The 23935-nt window shown below is 33.2% G+C and overlaps 1 protein-coding gene across 2 annotated transcripts in view; it reads right to left on the bottom strand.

Moving 5' to 3' along the window:
* Positions 1 to 6718: 6718 nt before the first annotated feature.
* Positions 6719 to 23935, bottom strand: part of LOC111631092 (heat shock factor protein-like) — a 57139-nt gene continuing 39922 nt past the window's right edge. For both annotated transcript variants that reach the window (XM_023375285.1, XM_023375284.1), the window contains exons 6-11: positions 19803 to 20029; positions 10999 to 11283; positions 9226 to 9331; positions 8419 to 8463; positions 7022 to 7061; positions 6719 to 6960 (exon numbers count right to left, since the gene is read on the bottom strand). In XM_023375285.1, coding sequence (XP_023231053.1) covers positions 6887 to 6960; positions 7022 to 7061; positions 8419 to 8463; positions 9226 to 9331; positions 10999 to 11283; positions 19803 to 20029 — 777 coding nt within the window. In that variant the 3' untranslated portion in view covers positions 6719 to 6886. The remainder of the gene's footprint in view (positions 6961 to 7021; positions 7062 to 8418; positions 8464 to 9225; positions 9332 to 10998; positions 11284 to 19802; positions 20030 to 23935) is intronic.

Genomic DNA, 23935 nt, shown 5'->3' with positions numbered 1-23935 from the left:
AAAAAAAAATATCAGACAATTAATCTTAAAGTATTTATAAGGAAAGATGGGCCACAGAGAGATAACCCTCAGTGAATCACAGTGGATCTCACAAACCCAGCTCAATCTTTACTTAATTTTTAAATATAAAATGTTCCTTAAATATAGATAAAATAGATAGATAGATAAAATTTAATTTTATATTAAAACACAGGGTCCGAGAGACGCACTGCGACTCAGGCAAGGGCAAAAAATTACATGACTCACTGAGGATTAAGATTACATAAATATTTATATTTACCTTTGGTATTGTCTTTTCGTGATCCCTTCCTAGATGGTTCTTCATTTCTTATGAGACATCGCGTTGATCGTTTTTGAGGTAGACTTACTAATTAGGGAAGTTTGATGGATATGCGTCCGACGTTAATGCCCAGCGATCTCGTGGAATTTCTGCTTTCTCTCCATTTATAACATGGGAGAAGGTTTTTAAAATAAATCTACTCGCAAAATGTACGTCACAAACGTAACATTTATTTGTTAGCATCTTGTCGTCTCGTGGAATGCATCGCATCCACTCCTCAATCTTATCGTAGGAACACGGAATAAATGTCTCTTCTCGTTCGATGACTTATATCCTGCATTGCATCCTGGCACAAAGCACGTTGACATTTTTATGTAGCTAAACAAACAATTATTATAAGTCAAAATCAATGACTTCAGTATATACCGTGTTTCCCCGAAAATAAGACAGTGTCTTATATTAATTTTTGCTCTGAAAAATGCGCTAGGTCTTATTTTCAGGGAATGTCTTATTTTTTCCAAGAAGAAGAATTCACATTTATTATTGAACAAAAAAATTCCTAAATCGAACTTAGACGAGAGTGACGTATATCCGATGTGTCCAACGGTCGCCTTTTTATAGCGTCAACATCGGACTCGATGACCAATTAGTGCTTACTGAACCGTAGCACTATGCAAATGTCATGTGGCGTGATTCCCGGCCGACCAATTAGCCATCACCAGCCATAACGTTATGCAAATCTGTGATTCTCAAGCCATAGTCTTATGCAAATCGTGCCGTGTGGCGTAATTGTTTGTTGACCAATCAGTGGCTGTACTTTCAAAAAGTCAACGGCCACTTTCAACCATCTGTTCATGACCGTTACGACTAAAAAAAAACTTCGCTAGGTCTTACTTTCAGGGGGAGGTCTTATATTTCGCAATTCAGCAAAACCTGTGCTAGGTCTTATTTTCTGCGGATGTCTTATTTTCGGGGAAACACGGTACCTAGCAAGAACAACGCTCTCCTGCTAACAGTGGCGCCAACTAGCGGCAAATATTGTCTCTAGTTAAGTTTGAACTATTAGTCGAGACCAGTTAATCTACGACCTGATACGAGATGGCAGCATAACTCAAGGTTTTAAATTATAAGGTTGACTCATAGAGAAGAAACGCTTCTCATTGGTTGCTTATTTGACGTCACTCATAGTCGAAAACGAAACATCTTACTATGTCCTTATGGTAAAAACATTACCGATCAGAGGCTCGTAGCTTTAATTACAAGCTAATATTTCATTAATTACGATTCTTACTTAATTAAATATAAATAAAAATGGATTGTAAATAAGAAAAATCCGGAATATTGAGCAAATCTTCGCAATTTCTACGTGTAAAGTTGAAATTAAAATACGTTTTCCACTTTGTAAATGAAATCGATTTTATCAATTTTATATTATAACAGCAATAGTTTCTTAAAAGATTAATTTTGGTAAACTCTACGTAGGTGATTTATATATAAATGAATTAATTTAATTTATATCGTAAAACGACTTCTTTTTTAAAACCAAAAATTATATTGGTCTATTTTTTAATTTTTAATACTCATGTACCGAAAACGATATTATTCACTCATAAATACTGTATATACAAAAATAACTTTGTCAAAAGAACAATTTTCTGTTATAAACATAAAAGTTCGGACACGTGCACTGTGTATCTCGCCGACCACGAGACTGCGCCGCGCGGTTACCTATCTCGTATATGTACAGTCGACCCCCCTATAATTACGGTCCCTATAGTTACGATTCCTATAAAACTACGAAAAAATTGCTACCGGTATCCGTAAAAAATAGTAAAAGTTCCCTATAAACACCTCAAACGTCATCGGGAAGCCGAACTACTTTCCCGCCGTCCGTAGCGCCACGCTACGGAGAGATTTCTATCGTCTGGACAGTATTATATAAATTATATATAAATTAGGTACTGTACATATAATTATATATTAATTATATATAAATTAGGTACTGTATATATAATTATATATTAACTTATTGTAACTTTGTTATAATTAAATATATAATTTCCGCCGTCTAGCGTGGCGCCACGCTACGGAGATTTTTACGCTAACTATCGTCTGTCAGTATGTAAATTAGGTACCGTAAGTCTAATACAGTACTGTAATTTTATACATTTCTTGTGAAAGAAACATTTCTTATTCAACGGCGATTAAAATTATTTATATTAATGATGTCTCCGAAGTTCTACGAAGTTTTCACAGAAAAATAAGTTGTTAGAAATCGGCCGCTCTTTGCTGAGCTGTTCCGCGACGAAAACAATGTTGAGCAATGGCAATGTCGAATGGTGACACTCGGTAAGTAATCCTACAATTTTTTGTTTATAGCGTAGTTTATACGGATTATTCCCAAAAAATATATACGTATTTTGGAAATGTTGAGTCGGATTAGTCTAGAATCGATTAATTTTATGGAAGAAAATCTTTCAAACAGCCGTAGTCCGTAAACTTGACACGTGTCGGGTTGTGATTGGAAGGATTCGTAAGAAAGCGGATTCCTAGAGAATGGAACGTATCTCTATCTTATAGGGGGGTCGACTGTACGCGTTTTGCCCCTTGTCACCCGCTGACAACAAAAATATAACGCTTACCTAGATGATATCTTTTAATTTATATGAATGTTTAACGGAATAATATACAGCCTATGTCCACCCTGAAGGTCCATTCTAAATATTGGTGAAAGAATTTTTGAAATCGGATGAGTAGTTTCGGAAATTACCTCCTACATCCAAACTTTATATTAGTATAGATTTTTAATATCAATATATATATACAAATTAAAAATTACATAAAAACGAAAAAAAAATCAGGTACAAACTTTTTAAACTTTCTATTGTTATTTCAGTTCATAAAATAGAATTTTTATGTTTTATTTAAAATTAAGATCATCTAAAGTTTTACAATCATTATATTTAAGAGATTCTTCTGGTTTATTTACATCTAAAAATTTTCCTTAGTTTTTTTTCTATTTCTTTGTAATAAATGATTCTTTCTTTGATTCTACTGATTAATATTTTCATTTTCTATATTTCCTAAATTTACTGTCGGTAGTAAAGTTTTCTTTAGGTTTTGCCAATAAACCTAATAACTCGGCTTTTAAATTTCTCTCAAAACCATTTTCTGTGAAATGATCAGAGCGAACATGACAAGAATCGGGATTGAATTTATCTTTTCTTTTACAATTATGAATCCATTTTCTTCTTATTATTGGATCTTTAGGAAATCTAAAATAACCAAGAGCCATATTCTGGTCACCATCTCTCACAAGCCGGTCGCTTGTGAGAGACGATGACCAGAATACAACCCCAACTTTCCTGCTTAATAACTTTGTGTTATGATAGCTGTTATTACAAGTTTTTTTTTTTACTCTTCCACCCTGTGGGCACTAGGAGGGCCTCTTATAGCAGGCTCATAATGGGTTCGGCCGAGCCCACGATGGGGCGGCCGGGTGATGAGGGGTGGGGCCCGACATATCCGAACAGACCACCCCCCCGAATTCCTGGGGATTTCTTGACCCGTCCGGATTCGATCTCGGGTCCCCCAGAGCGTAGGATGCCACCTTGAACGCTCGGCCATCCTGCCGTCTATTATTACAAGTTGCAACAACACATGATGCTCATGTCATCTAAAAATAAAAATAATGACGACGATAAAATTTAGCTATTTTTTAAATTTTCCCAAATATATGTAATAAAGATGATATATTCTGAAGCAGAAAAAAAAAGCATTGTACACAGGAGTAGACAAAATACCCTAAGTTATTTACATAGTGAATATGTACAAATAGGGAGGGTATTTGCCATATATAGAAAATTAATACATTAATTTATTTGCACAGGTAAAACAGATAGTTGAGTTATACATCGCACAAATATTATATAAATATCACATCGTTATTACATCACATAGGACAGAGAAACTGTTAAAATTTATTTGGCGGTGGTTGTAGCATCCTTTTAATTAACATAGTTATAACCTGTAGAAAGATAGTACAGGACATGGAGACAATGATACATGGATAAATCACAGACTTGTAAAATACATTTGAGATGTTGACATAGTGTTAAAAGTTCGTCGGTGAACAACGTGAGAGAGCAATTACTGCCATTTATCATTTAAAACAGGGCTTCTTAAATTATGGGTCGCGACCCCATTTGGGGTCACTTAGCGAAATCTTGGGGTCGCGAGATTTTAATGCAAAATATTGAAAATAATTTGTGAGAGTTTGAAAATGAGTTTGAAAGTGAGGCATGCTTTGTGTCATAGGTTTCGTGAGTTGCGGTTTGTGTCATTTCTTGTGCAGCGAGACAATGATTCAGCAACCCTGATTGTAGTGTGAACTAGTATAGTGTTGTTGTCGCTTTTCAGTGTATTTAGTTGTCTCTGTTCCATTGTAACACAAGAGTGAACTGTGGTAGCACACCATTATTGTTTTTGCAAATTTGTATATATCTTTATTTTATATTTTTGGGTCGCGAAAAAAATCACAATCATAAATGGGGTCGCAAATAAAAAAAAGTTTAAGAAGCCCTGATTTAAAACATACTTGTTGTTCAGACTTTTAAAAATGATGTTCATTGTGCCCATGTAGAGAGTATTGAAGTCCTTCTCAGTGAAGAAATTATGGTCTGCAGAGATTTTAAGGGAAGCTTTATCACGTATTTTGCTGACAACCACTTTTTGTTGTCGAATAGGAAAGCACACCTTGCCTTCCAAAGGAATCTCTTGGTGAGAGCAATCATCCAGTTGATACAGTATTTGTTCTGATTTTTGACAGGGAACTTGTAGTGGTACTTTATACAGTGCCATGTGATGTTGGTATTGAAAATTTTGTTCAGCCAGCTCCAAACTTGAGTAGCAATTGGGCATTCGTAGATGTGGAAAATGTTTTCAATTTTACCACAGCGAGGACAATTGGCGCTCCTCATTTGTTGATAGGTGCGAAGGTAATCTTTAGACATAATGATGTTATTTAGTATTCTCCAAGATCTCTGTGGGTAGGTTCGATATATTTGACCAGGTGTCTTCCCATTTAATAGAGGTGTCACTAAGATTACTATTTGGCCATTGTTGGTGGATGATATTACATATTAATTTAAAGAAGGCTTGACTTGTTCTGGATCTGATTATTGTTAATAAGGTTGGTAATGACTTTCCTCCAGGTCTTGTATTTAGTTGTACTGTCGATCAGTAAGGGTCTATTTTCTTGAGTATTGTTGATTGGCTTAATTATTGGACCAATGATATAAAAAAGTGATGTCGTATAGAGGATGCTTTTGATTAATATAGAGTTAACCATGTTGGCAACCTGTAGGGAGCATTCCAGACTTTTGACATCCCAAACTTTCCATCTGCCTTGATTTAATTTGTTTTTCATAATGTTTCTTTTTAGTGACTCAAAGTGGCTTTGCCATCGTGGTATATTTAAAAATTATTTTGTCTATTGTTCTTTGGTCTTTTTTGTTGAGATCGGTGGCATATAGGCTGTATATGATCTTGGCAATTATAGTTTGCGTGGATAGTTCTTTCTGGTAGATTTAGCCAAGTATTTTCCCAAGTTGAAATTGCTTCTTTCATCTTATTTGTCATATTTTCCATGTTTTTCTTGTTACTATCCTTCCCATACTAGACACTAAGAATGTTGATGTTGGTGACCATCTTATAATGCATATTATTTCAGTCAATGTCGCCATAGATGTTCAGTATTTTGCTTTTGTTGTTATTTATTTTCATACTGGTAATCTTGCTGAAAATATTTAATTTTTGATTTGGACAGTAATATATGATTATGTTTACATTACTAGTTACAAGCGACCCAGATAAAGTAGCCATTTTGTAAAAATGCAGCGCCTTCTATAGTTCATGAAAAACGCAAATTGATGTATAAATGTACTACACGGGTTATTTCTGGGCAGTTTTTCTAGTACTTGGAAGGGCAAAAAGTAAGAAAGAACCCATTTCTCGTTTTTCTGGAAAAATAGATCCAAAGCCCCAAATAAACAATGTTTACATTGTTTATTTGATCCTACAGGTCGAAAGCTTCCCTGGTGGGAGAGCCTTATTTGCTCCCACTGTGCGTTGGGTGGCAAGGGATGAACCTTCCAGTGGAAAATTCTCTGGAAGCAGATGATCCGGATCGGTTCCTGAATGCAGACTGACGTATCCCATTCAGCCTTCTGGTGTGGCAAAAACAATTTTGGTTGAGCCTCCCACCTGTTTTTCCAGGGTGCATCCTTTCCGACAGAAACCCAAACCTGAGAAGGTCGGGAAAACAGTAGAAAGCTAAAGGAAAAAGGTGAAAAATAACTAGAGCTCCAGATCTTATGGAAGGGGAAATTCCCTGGGAGAATGGGGGATATAGGCAATCAGAATAAGGAACAAACAAAATTAATAAAATAAAAAGGTTTTTTATTGACAATTGATATCATCTATCAGTAAGAGTGGTGTGGAAATGTCTCTTCCTACTGTCACAGACAATAGTCTAGTCTTCTTGGTGGAGAAAAATCCGGGAAAAGCAGTGTGATGTTAGAAAAAAGCACCAGTATCCAGGATCAGCTACAGCACCTCTGGAACAAAATCATCTTCCCACAGTTCTGCTTCCAATGAAGGGCAAGAAGTGGGTTGGCTGCCTGAAATCGTCAAATACACCTCCTTAATATAACCCCAAATTGTGGTACTCAGGATACGTACCTGTTGGAATGTCTCCAGACTGGTATTCGGGCAGACGATCCTACAGACCAAAAGAAAAGACAATGTTAGATGGCAATAAAGATAAAAGTCTGAAGACTGCAAGCCATAAACAGCAAAAGTAAGAGGACGACTGGCATCTGAGACATGGATGCAGACTGTAAGTAGAAATGGTCCACAACACCAATCATCATCCTTACATGTGGGTCCTGAAACTCATTAATGAATAATGGTCAAGGGGAGAATAAACTGAGCCATAAAATAATTGGTAATGGCACGGCAGTTACTGGTGGATGGTCTTCCAGAAGTGAGGCTTCCCATCTAAGCTTTAAAGACCGATGGGGAAAAATACCAACATTTCTTCTACAGATATGAGATGAACGACAAGATTGATGCATCCTTCTTCCTCTTTGGTTCAATGGTGGATAGCCATGGGAGATTAAGCAGCCAATATCTTTACTCTGTTTTGTTCATCTTTTGTTGGAAATGGAAGGGTTTTAACTAACTCTAAAACATATAAACTTTCTGTTTTAGGTAGTGAAGAAAGGAACATGATCTGATGCCCATAAAATTTGCCTGTTTGGTGAAATAACCATAATTAATGCCAATAGGCCAACTTTACCTTTTTGATATTTATTCCTGAAGTGTGAAAGTGCCAGCAACTGTGTGGTGACGCTAACACCGCTTCAATCATTGGCCTCATTAGTGTCACTACTGGTGCTGAGGCACTCTGTTTGATCGTGACAAAAACACCCCGACCCTGTAAATGTGTAAAGAATATCCCTAGACCAAACAGAAAATTTTTTTATCCAGTCTCTGATTTTTCTGTGTGTTAAACCAGAGCTATCAATTTTCCAGACCTTAATCCTTTTTGTTCCATGGAAACCTAGAAAAACATCATTTTCACTCTTTAATTTTTATTTGCTTTATCAATGCTTTAAAAATAGTTTGCAATTCATGTTATGATTTTACCTCAAAAAAACATTTTTGTTTTTTGCACAAAACCAAATTTCAACTAGGTTTTCTGGTGGAAAACACAATGATACTATCCCCATTTCCCCCATAAACACTTTTTCAACCAATGAAAAAGTATTTTTGATGAGTTTTCTAAAGATGCCAATGGTATTTAAAAAGAAATAAAAACAGTTTTTTTTAATAATTGTTAAGGACTGGAAAATTAACGGTATGCTTATTCGTCTGTTACTTCACGATTCTCTTCCAAGTACTTTAAGATGTGACCAAAAACCCAACCTTGATTGGATGAGCACTGGCAACAATTTTGTCTGTTTAAAACTAGTTGTATTTTAAAAAGCCAAGTCCAAATTTTAAGGATGTATTCCCAGTCAATGGGATGGAAGGAAGAGGGTGAAGAATTTTTAAGAACAGAAAGGGGAACCTACCAAAGTCCAGGCATTTCCTGCAGCTTGGTCATCAGCATCAAACAGCTGTAGAAAAAAAAACAAAACAGATGAGAAAGTAATACAAAAACAAAAAGTTAAATAGACAATACTTAAAGAGAACCAATTAATTGTCCCTAAGCTGGTCTCATCCATTATTATCCACAGACTAAATATTTTCCCTAATAGAAGTTGTTCTGTCATTAGATAATACTGCAAACTTATGTTCTCCCAAAATAATTAACTTTAAATGTTTACTTTCCAACATGTCCAGTCCAATGATTCTTTGAAAACTTGTACAAATTACACTTTTAGAACATAGCAAATTTGAATGTTACAAAATCATTAGTATGAAAATAATAAATGCTTTGGACACAATGTAGTCATTACATTTCCTATATTCCAAATTTATGTTTAAGTAAATTTGAAAAATACCAATAAAATACCATGAAAAATACCAATAAACAGATATCAATACCATGATAAAAATACTAATACCATAATATAATACCAATAAAAATACCAATAATGAAAAATTTGCTTTTGCACGTCATGTCAGTTACAGATGGCAATGGAATTGGTGTATGTTGTGGCTGTGTAATATATCTGGTGTATTTGTGTCTGCTAAGTCCACACCTAATTTAATCTAACCAATGCTGGAAAGATCATTTTTTTTCCATAGATAGATGTTTAAGTGGATACCCTGTGTATGTTTTATACAATGTCACATCATTAGTATTTTCATAATATAGTAATAATTATAACAATAGCAGTAAAAATTTCTAAAAAAAAACAATTTGAAATTCTTACTGAGAGCAAATCTGATGGATCAAGGTTTATTTGTTCTTCAGAGAGTTGATTATATAACCAATTTAATTCATTGTCAACATGATCAAGATGTTCTGTAAATGAACTTCTGAAAACAGAAATAGCTTTCATCAGTCAAAATATAAGTTTTCATAATTTTAAAAAAACTAAGAATTTTTCAATAATAAAATTTTGTTTGAGATATTAAAATATATATATATAAAAATGGACGTGTATGTCCCTATATTTCACTTTTTAGCCAAAACTACACATCGCACATGAATGGTGTTTGTATGTGGTAGTAGCCCCAAATCTTCAGTCGTGCACTATGGTGGTTGCGTCTCGATAGCTATAAGGGTGCGGGAGATATGGGGTTTAAAGTGGTTGACTTCAAAAATTTTCTATTTCAATTTTAAAAATGTTCGAACCGTTTTAAATTGGAATTGGTTTGATTATAGAACGATTGTAAACGTTCCAGAAAATTGATCAAATTAAAAATAGTTCGTTTGACTGGACGTAAAAATTCTCTAATTAGTCTGGAAACAGAAGACCTAATTCTTGCATTCTGTGCTATAAGGGTGTGAGAGATATGGGGTTGAAAGTGGTTGACTTCAAAGATGTGTAACAATAGAAGTGCCAACAATAGAAGTGTTAACAGTGGAAGTACAGTAGAGCGACGATTTTCCAAAAGTCAATCATCCGAAAGAATTCCAGTCGGCAAATTTAAATTTTCGCCAGTGCTGTGGCACTTCAATCTTTGGCTATATCTTGGGTTACTCAAATATTTTATGTTTTTGATACTAAATTAACATCTGAAGTATAATTTTTTTATTATTTTTATATTTTTCAATATATTTATTTTGTTTGTACAAAATAAAAAATTAATTTTTAATGATACAATCGTCTTTGTTAGGCTTAACATCGACGAAAATTCGACGCAAAGCGACACACAACGGATAAAAACTTCAACATCAGATACATTAAACTATTTTTTTGTACATAAATCAGTTATCCGGACAACTCCAGTCCCCAAATGATTCGGAAAATCAACGCTCTACTGTATTAACAGTGGAAGTGTTAACAATGGAAGTGTTGAGTAACAAAGGAAGTGTTAATATAAAGCGGCATGCAAGATTTACAGGCGGTTTTTTGCATTTTTGCGGGAAATCAAACATTTTTAGACTCATGTAAAAATTCTCTAATTAGTCTGGAAACGGGGGACCTAATTCTTGCATTCTGTGAAAACAGGTAAGATTGGCTATAATGTAATTATCTTAATCTTCACTATCGTTACTTTTTGCCCAGCAAAGCGGGTCCTTGCAGTTAGATTCTAGATTACTTAGAAAAACAGTCTTTTATATATAAAAAAAAACTATATTACATACAAATAAAAACCCAGCGAAACGAGTCCTTGCAGCTAGTTATAATATAAATATGATAATTAACAATTATTCAACTTCCAACTAAATAACTTACATAAAATCTGACAAATTAGTCCAGCAGTTGTCAAAATTATCACCTTTCTAATGGTTTCCCCCTACTCTTAAGGTCTTCACAAGGAAATTCAAATACTGGAATGCTCATTTAATTACAGTAAAATTTTAAAAATGTATTTGATTTGAATGAATATTTCAGTATTCAAGTTTCCTGATGAAGATCTCCAGAGTAGGACAAAAACTTAGAAAGCTGATAATTTTGACAACTGCTAATTTGTCAAGTTTGTAAGATTTTATGTAATAAATATGATAATTTTTATTTCATTAAGAAGAAACCTACTTTGATAAATTTTCTATTTTAGGAATAGATTCTAAACTTGATGCAGCTACTTCTTCACTTTTGGCAATCTCCTTACTCATATTTGACACCACTTTTGTTTCAGAAGGAAGACTGTCTGCGATTTTGACATTGTCAACTGGCTTATCGCCAGAAGCCACCAAGGGAGACTCAGACAGCATCTTTTTAATGGAGTCATCAGCATTTGTTTTTTCGGTCACCAATGTCTCTGGATGCAATATTTCCAAAAGTTGAGAATCTACTTGATTTGGATTGATTAGATCGTCTCTAAAAAAATAGCAAAACAGTAAATGACAAAAGTAAAATTAATTAAACAACAGTTAATAATAAGTTGTCCTTCAACAAAATTATTTACAGTAACTTTTTGTTCTAGAGTAAAATAAAAAAAAAATCAATATCAATATTCACTGATATATCCTTAAAACTTTGTAAGACTTAAATGTCAAAATTTACAGGTTAAAATTTTCTAAGTCACATAATTTGGGGTGAATAAAAACACCTCACTATCTGAATGATTATGTAATGCTAACAACAACGATATAATCTCATATGTAAAAAAAAAAGTCATATCCCCTTAACCACTTTGGTACATGAAAAAGAAAAATGGAGAATTTGATCTTCTTTTTACTTTATATTTCTACAGGGTGAAAAGAAACAGTAACTTGAAAGTCACATTTCCTTCCATTTTATGATTAGAAGCAGTGGTGATACTCAAAATATTTAACAAAGGGTTTGCTAACAGAAAGTTTGCCTTAAGCCCCAAGCCCGAGATATCTCGGGCAAGTTATTGATACATAGCGTTACATAAAACTCTAGTGTTTGGACCCCTAAAAATTTTTTGTTTTTTTTTAATTTTTGGAATGTTTTTTAAGTCTCCAAATTTTTTCAAAAATTTTTTCCCGCGTGAAAAAATTTTATCGCGATTTTAATTTACCTTTAATGACGCACGATTCATGCTTAATTGCTTTTTAATGGGAGTTTGATATCGAATTACGTTTATTGTTCTAAAGTTCTAATGCACCGATTTCTTTCTTTTTGATGGGGAGTTAATATGGGGTGTTCAGCATAGTTGTAAGGAGTGTTGTATGGAGTGTTCAGCACAGAATGTCACTCTAAATGAAAATATATACAAATTTTCATTTAAAGTGACATTAGCTTTGAAAAAAAAATTGTTACGTAAAATGATATATATTTGTGCTTAAATAGTTGCAATTATCTTATATGCAGGGTTATGTTAAGCATTTCTTCTGCCAGTTTATTTACACGCAGAGATATACATATAAAATGAAAAATACTGTTAATCGCCATTGAAAACAGGCTTCTAAGCTAGCTACGACTATGACCATGATTCCGTATGCCCTTGTATTAATACAGCATACAAAATATGATACATTATAAAAAATTATTAATTTCTTGGAAAAGAGTTTTGGATTTTCTTCTAAAATAAACACTTAGGAAAATGTGGATGATGTCTCTTTCGAAGTTTACTCGCTTAGTAATTTAGAAATTAAATGGAAACTTTATCGATTATGAACCTTAACAGTATGAAACTTATCTGTTTCTATAGAAATAACTCAGGTATATTGCATTTTTAAGAGATATGGTAATTTATGGTAATATATCTTAAGTGTACTCAGTAATTAGTATAAGAGCATATCGATATTTTCTGACGAGGAAATTACTAAATGTACTTAATCACACCAATTTATAAAGAGTAACCAATACACTCTACTCTCTCATATCTAGTGATACTTAAACTCGCAGTTAGAAAATTTATTAACTAATTATTGTTTCTTTTAATATGTAATTAAATAATAATAACAATAACAAAATGCTTGTTTTAGCCTTATGACGTGTCAACATTAACTACGTTTCTGTACCTATTATCATATCGCAAAAAAATGAAATATTCAGTGGAGGTATTGTTTTGTTACATTTGCACTCTTACAGGCAACTAAATCCATTACTGCACTATTAACTAGTGCAGTAATAGATTTCGAATGCAGNATAACCTGACTGAAGCATTATTAAAAACTATATATTAATTAACCAAATACAAGTAACCCAGTATAACACGGGAGTTATGTTCCAAAAAATTGTCGTGTTATGCAAAACAAAGAACTAGTACGAAAAGGAGGGTTAGGTTTCAAAAATTAAAAAACATGCTATTATATTTCCATAATTAAGATAAATATTAGTGATGTAGCGAATATTCGGTTACTGTTCAGTATTCGACTGAATACTGAATATTTAATCACTATTCGGCCGAATACCGAATACCTAAAAAACAGGAGTAAGAAATAACAAAAATACAGCAAATTAATCATTTTGGTATTTAGATTTAATGTTATCGGGTTAGTGTTCTTTGTTTATATTTATTTATAACTTATAACATGCACAAAATAAAAAAGAAAATAATATTAGTTACATGTATTCACAATTTATAATTACAAAGATCAGCACACACACACACCTATTCGTTTGAGAATCGTCGCACATCTGACAGTGAGGGTCTGACCCTGCCTATCCTTCTTTTTAAGTGCTCGTCTTGCTCTTCCCTTTCTCTTTCCTCTATCACTCTAGTCCATGTATGCCTATGCATACATCATAATGTACACTCATGATACTTTCGATTCGTCACTTTTCCGTCATATATTTCCCATTTTACAATTACGTGACTCATAGCTGGTGATAACGAAGAAAAAAGACAGATAGGATGTTGGTATAAGTCACAATTATGATTTCACATATTCAAGACAGCGTGGTAGCTTGAATGGCCCCAGGCTTTCGCCCGTGCACGCTAACTGACTTTCATTACAAGCATTTAGCTTTCTGAAGTCTATGACAACAATTGTTTGGCATTGACGGCTGCGAATTTCATGCCAATAAGCTGCCTCAACTTGTTCAATTATGTTATCAACTTAATTTCATATTTATTTTCACATTTTCACTTTGCGGTCCTTCTCTCTTCTTTTTCCATTATTTACACGTGTAGGTCATTTCAGTGTTATCCACATTTGATATCATCACTTATCACATATTGCCAGTGGTGATATTCGAAATATTTAACAAAGGGTTCGCTAACAGAAACTTTTTCCTTAACCTAACCCCAAGCCCGAGATATCTCGGGCAAGTTACATAGCGTTACATAAAACTCGGGCGTTTGGACCCCCTAAAAATTTTTTGTTTTTTTGGATTTTTGGAATGTTTTTTGTCTCCAAATTTTTTCCCGCGCGAAAAAATTTTATCGCGATTTTAATTTACCTTTAATGATGCACGATTCACGCTTACACTAATTGCTTTTTAATTGTTTTTTAATGGGAGTTTGATATCAAATTTCATTCATCGTTCTAAAGTTGTAGCGCACGGATTTTACTTCGGTAAAGTTATTTAAAGCTAGTTTCTGATGTCAAAAACGACCTCCGATAGTTTTTAATTTTTTTTAATTAATACATTTTATTATATATAAGTTTAAGTAGGGGGTCGGAAATCGCAATACAAATTTTAATTTTTTAAAAATATTTAAAAATATACGGCCAGCTAGTGTTTACCCTACTATAAACCTATCGCCTCCCGAGACTTCTATGAGAATGCCCTGGGAAATCCAACTCCAGCTTTATTCAAGGTCATCCAGCTGTTTAATTAAACAATGACTCATCAGCGTCAGATTTCACAGAAGGAGGAGTCAAAGGAAAATAAAATCTGAAGTTTTTTCTTCAAAATTAACGCATTTCTTTCGTTTTTTCAGTTTTAAGTATGTATTTTTATGTTTACTTACATTAATATCAAAAATTGCTAGAGTCCCAAGGAGTTAACTGCTTTTCCTATGATTTTTTCTCAAGAAAAAACTTTTCTAAATCATTTATTTTATCATTAGGTATTATTATAATAATAGACAGATGTCATCGTTTCTCGAAATACAATATATTTTTTATTTCGCTGTCGATAGCCCGACACGTGTTCCGCAGCCATCTTGTATTTTCTCACACGCGTGGGATTGTGGGATCTCTCGTATGACTGGATCTAGTTTCAAGAACTCTGTTGAGTCGATCGCATTTAAATCTCGTTTCAGTCGAGATTGAAACGGTCGATGGAGGTTGCACCATGGCAAACGGGGTATAAGGCTCTAGTTTAGTAGTGTTACAGAGTATAATATGTATATTTTAATATATTTTTTAAAAGAAACAAAACCACTGAGAAATGTTATGTGCGTTTAACAACGGGTTCGGAAAACTTTGAAAATGTTAACAACGGGTTCGGCCGAACCTGTGCGAACCCGCTGAATATCACCACTGATTAGAAGTAAAAAGAAACAACTTTTCTTTGCAAAAAAATATTCATTAAATACTTACACCTTATATCTTTTACAGAATTTATATGAAAAGAAACAAGTTTATACAAGAAATTGCTAGAGTTACTTGGATAATCTGAAAAACTGATTGCATAAATAAAAATGAAAGAGCTTTTGAAAAATACTCAATTCACTTCAATACAATACAATACAATGTGTCAGATGAATAATTTTCTTCAAAAAGTGAGGACCGATTATAAGGAATTCTGTAAAATCACACTGCATTGTTACTTTTGGTGAGTGCTGTAATTTTGCTGACAAATTTATAGATTTTCATCAGGCCGAATACAACAGTTGTGAGTGTTCACATCACCAGCAAATAAAAATGAGCTTTGTTGGCTGTACAAAATTTGTCACATCTATCATCGTCCAAGCAATAAATGTAATAGCAAACATTTTCTACTTATCATTATCACCAAAAAACTAAATTGTCAATTGTGAATTTTGTATAAATAAAAAAGGCAACACTTTTTGCAGTGTTTTCCACACTATTATATAGAGCATAAATAATTAGTATATTATCATACACACATTACTCCACCCAGGAAAATTCTCTGTTCTGTTTCTACTACTGTAGTAATATCACTTCTTTTTAAATATCCAATTGGTTTGAACCTCATTCTGGTTTCACAGCAAAAGTTCTAATCTCTTCAAAATACAAAAATAATTTTACTAAAATTTCCAATAGTTAGGGAATCTATTCATAGACCTTTTAAATACCAAAATTCCTTAAGTGACAAGCTAACATTGCCATTTCATCAATAAGAGTTTAACAAATAACTAAAGATTGGGCAAAGTCAGCACCAAGACTGTCCACTCATCAAAGAATTATGAAGAATGTTTTGCCACTTCTTTTACACCCAAAATTTGTTAGAAAATATACTTAGTATGCACAGGGGCATATAATTTACCACAGCAGCTAAATTTTAAATAAGATTTTTTACTCTGCATTTTGGGCACTAAGAGGACGTTCTAATCAAGACTAATGTGGATTTGGCCAGGTCCATGATGGGCCAACATATCTGAGACAAACCACCTCCAAGAAATTCCCGCTTTCAACCCATCCACATTCATTTCCAAGTTCCCCAGACCATTAAGGTTAATCAATACCTTAATCACTTGACTATACAGCTGTCAGTACAATTTTTACCCCAAAACTCAAAACCAGATACTTGGAACAATACATATGCTAAACATGATTGCAAGTTAACCAATAGTTCTTTCTGTAGAACTTGAAACACTTACTCTTTAATTACAATCATATGTACAAATAAAGGTAAGAGACTGACAACATTGAAATTTATTTATACAATCATAGCCATAAAAATTAGTGCACCAAGAAGTTATCAGAATCAAACAGAATCGTACATGTGTAAGTGTAATGGTGATATAAGTGATTACAAAATGAAAGCAAAAGGATCATTTATTGCAAGAAAAACTACAAATGAAAGGAGGTTCTAGTACCATGCTGGACCACCTCTAGTGTGAATACACGATGTGACATGGGTGAGCATGGAGGCATACAGGTGCCATATCATGTCCTGTGTCATCTCAATCCACAGTTGTTGCAAATGATTCTCTAGTTTGGCCAAACTCCTAGGCTGTCCAACTTGGCATCCCAGACATGTTCAACTGATGACAGATCAGAGAACAGGGCAGGCTGGGGAAATGTGACAATGTGGCAGAGGCAGGCCTGTGACATCCTTGCTGTGTCTGGTCGAGCATTGTCATGTTCAAAAATGGCTCTTTGGAGCCCTGCCATGGGAGGCAAAATGTGTGGTTGTAGGATGTCATTAACACGTTAACTGCCTGTTGTAATATGATATTTTGCGTCAGGGGGGGCCAAAAAATGAAAATATGATATCTAATAATTGATTATAATGTAAATAAAAGGGTTGATGTACAACAGTCAAGAGAGTGACGATAAGAAAAGTATATACAAAGACTGGGGAGTCGTATGACCTCGAACATGAGTCTGCTTTCTCCCAGGCAATAAATTTTACAACCCCACTGTAATTAGACATCTTTCCCTACTTAAAAGTATTTACATCTGTGTGTTAAGTATTTCACACTTTGTTTCAACTGCAAATGATGTTTTTTCAGTAAATATATATTAAAATGCACTTATATACTTTGATTTTTTTGTAATATTATTTACTTTATATGCAATAAAAGAGAATAATTAAACTAGTTTTTGATATTTTAAACTATTTACTATTAAAATAAACCACTATCAGATATAAAATAGATTTTTATTTAAAAAAACTACGACTGCCGACCTTGAACAGCTTCATGATGCCACACGATGCGTCAGCAGTCATAGCTAGGACCTATCCACCATACAACCGCCAATGTTCAAAGCCAACTGAATAGATATCCACGAGAGGCCAGCACTAAGCATGCAGAAAACATCGTACGAGGCCAAGAAAATTTAACCTTGAGTAAAACTACATTGTTTACGACTACGGGCTGTTGTATGGCACTGTACGGGAATTTCCATTACGACGGCATGTGCGTCGTATAGCAGTTAACATGTTAACATACCGCTGGGCTGTCATTGTCCCTTGGATCAGTACTACATATCTAGTAGTGACTGGCTGTCATATGTGATGGCACCCCAGAACATCACACTGGCTGTGGGGCAGAGTGTGCCACTCCAAAGCATAGGCAGGATTGAGGCATTCACCTTGGGACCCCAGACACAAACATGACCATCATCAGCACCCAAACTGAATCTGGATTCATCACTGTAGACAATCCAGTTCATTCCATTGTGGTCCAATCCTGTCAGAAATGACAACATCCCAAACAGAGGCAACGATGAGTGGTGTCAATGGCAGCACACATAATGGCCACCACAATACCAAATGTTCCTTACCCAGGCATCTGGAAATGGTATGGACAGACATGGGAACACATAATGATGGTGCCACCTGTGTCCAAATGGCAGACAATGATACAGTTGACTGTGTATGTGTTTGTTGGAAGACCTGGCAGTCCTCATGTCTGCCAAGGATGTCCTGAACCTGGGTGAAATGTGTAGAGCCTTCTCTCATTCACTGGTCCCAACACCACCTCACAGTTTTGTCAGAATGGCCTAGGTGGTATGCTATTTGGTGAGATGACCATCTGTCTTCTCTCAACCCAATGATCCTTCCCCTCTCAAACTCAGTTAATTGTTCATATGGTCTTCGATTGTGATGTAAAGGCATCTCTAGTGACGCAGTGTCCCTCTGAAGCAAATAAACCACAGACAGGATGCCTCTGTGTGAATTTTTTATAGGCCAAGCTGGATGCAATTTAACATCCTCTGCTAGCATTACACAAAGAGACCATCATGCTAAAACTCTAATCATTTCCATATTTACTTAAGTCTTATCTGCATGCCAAGTTTTACAGTGATACAACTCCTTGGTGTGCTAATTTTTATGGCAATGAGTATATATGAAGATTATTTTTATAGGAATGATACTAATAAGAAATTAAATTTAATAATGATGAATACCAAAAATATTTAATTTTTAAATTAAAGATTGTCCAGAAATTAATAATAGGAAAACTAAAACACAAATTCAGTTAAATAATTTCATTTTATTATCAGAAAGATATTACAGTAGAGAGTCGTTTATCCGAATCAATTGGGGACTGGGGTTGTTCAGATAACTTATTTTTCGGATAACCGATTATGTACGAAAAAATATATTAACCTATCCCATGTTGAAATTTTTCTCCGTTGTGTGTCTCTTCACATTGAATTTTCGGGAAAAATGTCGATGTTAAGCCTAACGTAAACTTTTTAAAATAATAATTGTGGCTATTGTATCGTTAAAAATTATTTCTTTATTTTTTACAAACAAAATAAAAATATAAAAACAAAAAAATTATACTTTAGAAGTTAATCTAGTATCAAAAACGTTCGATTCAGCACGACATACAGTCCTCAGAAAAACACTACATGAAAGTGCCAGTGCTGCCAGCTAAAACACACACACCAACAAAAAAAAAAGATATAGCCAAAGATTGCAGCGCCACAGCACTAGCAAAAATTTAAATTTGCCAACTGGAATGCTTTCGATTAAACGACATTTCGGATAACTGGCTTTCGGATAAACAACACTCTACCGTAATATCTTAATGAATCTATAAATGTACAAATTTTATGAATCTCGAAGACATTCTTATTGCATTGATTATTTGAGTGTAAGGAATTATCAATTGTATATAATGAATTTAATTGCTTTTGAGTAATATGAATAGAATCATGGATCATATTTACTTTTTGATCAATAAAAGTTGTTCTAGTATTTCCATCTTTACATTAATAAATAATGTTAAGTAAGATTTTTGTGTGTAAATAATAATTTCAAAATTTAGAACTTATAATAAAACCTAATATATTATAGTTAGTAGTATATAGATATATAAATTTACATACGGTGACTGTAGTGGTTCCAATATATTTAACTTTTCTAATGTTGCTGTAGGATTCACATTAGTATCAAAAATTGAAGACATTGCACCATCTACAAATTCAACAGGAGAACTTTCAGCATTTTTGGTCTGTGATGATGAAGAACAAGAAGCTTCATTTGTCGGAGAAGAAAATAGATTTTCATTGTCTAAGTGATCAGTGACATCTCGAATAGTAAGACTCTGTTTTTCCTTTTAAGTTAAAAATAAAAATTAAAACTATGAAAATGTAACAAAATTTTGTACTGTAATATGTTATTTAATTCAACAATCACTGTTAATTTTATTAAAATTTATCAACTTAAATGAGATAATGTACATATTTTATATTAAATATTTCTGTTAGCATTTTTACCAAATATAAACAATCTATAAATTTTAAAAATTATAAGAATTTAAACATAATCATATTTTGTTTTTCTATCATATTTAATTCCTTTTTATCTCAGCCAGTGTTAAAAGCAAGCGTGAAATTGCACGCATGTCCTAAACAAATCAATCTAGACATGCCTCACTTAACAAGCAAGTACAACTGGTCATTCAGCAAATTGGTCAATAAATGAAGAGATTAATCTTTTTATTTATTATGGATAAAGAAAGCCTACAAATTCTCAAAAATAATGCATGCCTTGGCTTGAATTATTAAGAGATTCATTGGCATTCATTTTGTTAAAACAGTTGCCAGTAATTTCTCCATTTCATGAATGAGGCGTTTGCTGCCTACTTATTATGGCTTTAAAACCTGTTGATGCTTTCACTACCTCTTTCAAACTATCTTCATCCTTCAAGATTGTCAAAACAGTCAAATGCATATGACTTGGAGCTGGCACATCATTTTAAGATTTTTTTTTTGTTTTTACCAGCTTCATAGTTGTTTATAATAATCATTTTCACCTCAAGGTTGATAGTCTTCCTTTGACCCTTGGCACTTCCTCTAGGAGAAATCATGCTCTTACTTTTCACTGGCATCTTGTACTATGGGGTGCATAATAGAATAACTTATAAAATATGTAGCCTTGAAGATTGCAAGTGCTTCATGTATTGAATACTGACTGACTGCAAGAATGAGACTAAGACTCAGACTGAGAAGGGGGATTCCCCACACTGGAGAGCTGGTTGTAAATTTGAGTGTAAACGGTTAGGCCATTAAGTGAGGAGTGACCATATTACCAAATTTAGTTTTCCAATTAAATGAAATGCAAAACTTATTCTGTTGGATAGTAGCTTTAAGCTGTGAACAAAGTAATTCTAGTTGACAAAATAATAATAATCATGTAGTTATTTTATTAATATTATGAATTAAAGTGAATAAACTCCATGTAAGATAAAAAAACTGAAATTTTTTTTATTGTACCCAAATTGTTGTAAGTTTTGCAGAATTAATTCAAATTCTGGCCAAACACTTTAAACTGTAGAGCAGGGCTTCTTAAACTATGGGTTGTGACCCCATTTGGGGTCTCTTAGCAAAATCTTGGGGTCATGAGATTTTAATGCAAAATATTGAAAATAATTTGACAGAGTTTGAAAATGGCATGCTATGTGTCGTAGGTTTCATGAGTTGCGCTTTGTGTCACTTCTGATGCAGCGAGACAATGATTCAGCAATGCTGTAGTGTGAACTAGTGTAGTGTTGTCACTTTTCAGTGTATTCAGTTGTCTCTGAGTACACCGAGTACAAGAGTGAACTGTGGTAGTACACCATTATTGTTTTTGAAAATTTGTATATATCATTATTTTAGATTTTTTTGGGTTGCGAAAAAATCCACAATCATAAATGGGGTCGTGAATATAAAAAGTTAAAGAAGCCCTGCTGTAGAGCATTCATAATAGTCAAATGTGAATTTTCTAATAAGAATTTAAAAAATTGTTATTCAATATTGTCTTAAATAAATTTAATCCATATATAAACACCATATGTCCTTGTACAGTACATATTAGCCCAGAATTAATTTTCAATAATGAAAATAACCATATTGCTTCTAAGATGAAATTAGATTTCAAATTCATGATATAAGTATTTTTGGAGTAAAAACTTTTTAAGAATTCAATTCTATTAAGTAGCAAGTTAAAAAAAATTATAGAAAGTTACAATAGAACAATAAAAGTTAGTAATGCCATTAAACAAGTAATGTCTCTTAAAGTGCATATTTTAAATATTAATTTGTTGCTAAAGTTTAACTTAAATGCTTGTTAATTAATGGCAATGTTCACTTGAATTAATGTAAACGCCAAATAGAGTATATAAAAGCATCTACTACTGATATATACTGCATCATGTTGTCTGCTTGCAATGACAACCAATTGTTATTTTGGACTGTGAATATTAAGACATCATTGCCTCTCTTATCCATTTTTGTTAATCTAAAATGTATCTTAGAATTGAGAAATTAATTCCATCAATTTAACATATCTTAATATCTACATGCCTTTTTTACCAACACAAATTTATTTAAAATGAACATTTTCAAATATTTTAATGTCATTGTCATGCTTAAATCTAGGAATGCACATGCAATTTTCTGGTCACAAATATGAAACATTGTAAAGAAAAATTCAAAAACATCCAGGACAAAATATATTTATATAAAATAAATTGTAAAAATACAAAATATTAAAGACTAATATGAATAAATTATTCTTGTCCTCCTCCTTTGTCATCACAGGAACTGATTTACATAAATATAGGCAGGGAAAGTAGCATAAAAGAAAGGTCAAGTCTAACAGTGTGGATCATGTTCCTGTGACAACAACAAGAATAATTTATTTGTATTAGTCTTTAATATTGTGTATTTATACAACATATTTTATATAAAAATGAAACAGCTTTTAATACGAATGTGCACATAGGCTGTCAAATAACTGCAACAATTAAAAAGATGCAACCAGACCTATTTTTAGCCTAGGAATATACATGCTATTTTCTTTTGTGCTTATACAAATCCTTTTCACATCTGAGGTGGTCTGCTTTTCTTGCAGCATATGATACATTAGAAGGATATATGAGGTGCATTCAAGTTATAACACCTTTGATTTTTTTTCTCAGAACTGGAAACAGATAGAAACATGCGGTTTGTTTTAAAATACACATGCTCTCGTGAATGTATGACAGAGATGGTAGCACTGTATGCAATGCCAGCCCGAGAAAACTCAGTGCCCTAGGCAAATGACTTTGACATTGCCCCCATTTTAAAAAAATTTGCAACAATATAAAACACCAATATAAAATAAAGTATCTAATTTTTATTCAAATACATAATAAAACAGCATAGTACCTATTTAAATATATTTTATCATTAAAAAAAAATCTGCTGTCACTAATGACACATCATTACACTTTTTTTATAAAACAATATTACTTTTCCATCATTTTTACAATTTCTCTCTTAAAAAGTTTCAATTACTCGTTTACAATCATGTACAATAAACCAATGGATAATGAAACATACGAGTATGTTATTATAAGCTTTATTTATATGAAGCATATAGGTATATTAGAATTACATAAATTTCATTATCCTTGCGTTGGTTTTTGCAAAAGTGGAAACGATCTCCTTTAAATCAATTGTTTCAGCTATTTCCCGTTCTATTGACAAAGTTGACAACCCTACAAGTCTTTCTTGAGTCATTGTATAACACAGGTAAGTTTTAATAAGTTTTAGTTCGGAAAAACTGCACTCACAACTGGCTACAGACACAGGAAGTGTTAGCAATACCCTTAATGCAGTTACTAAATTGAGTATGATATCTGTAAGTCCTTTTTCACAAATATAATTTAAAACTTCTTGTGGCATAGGGTTATTAGGTACTCTTCTAGCAACAGCTTGTAATTCGTTGCATAAATCAGTTGCATCAATATCTTTAGAGTCTTTGTGAGTTAGAGAGTCTTCTAATTTTACACATTGTTCGAGAACAGCTTTGAAAGTTTTATTTTATATGACATGAATGTTATAGAGACAGCCAAAAACATGACATGATTTCTATTTTTTTTATCTGATTAAGTCTCTTGTCAACTGGATTTACTGTGGTATCTAACACTGCAAAATAAAAATTATATTTGAACTGTTTTTGCTCATCATTATGAAGCACATCTTCCACTTCA

Source organism: Centruroides sculpturatus, unplaced genomic scaffold (assembly GCF_000671375.1).
Source record: "Centruroides sculpturatus isolate CEXI.00-Female unplaced genomic scaffold, Cexi_2.0 scaffold664, whole genome shotgun sequence".
In the NCBI taxonomy this organism is placed as follows: Eukaryota; Metazoa; Arthropoda; class Arachnida; order Scorpiones; family Buthidae; genus Centruroides; species Centruroides sculpturatus.
Note: the sequence above shows the minus strand (reverse complement) of the source record. Positions and strands in the feature narration are given on the sequence as shown.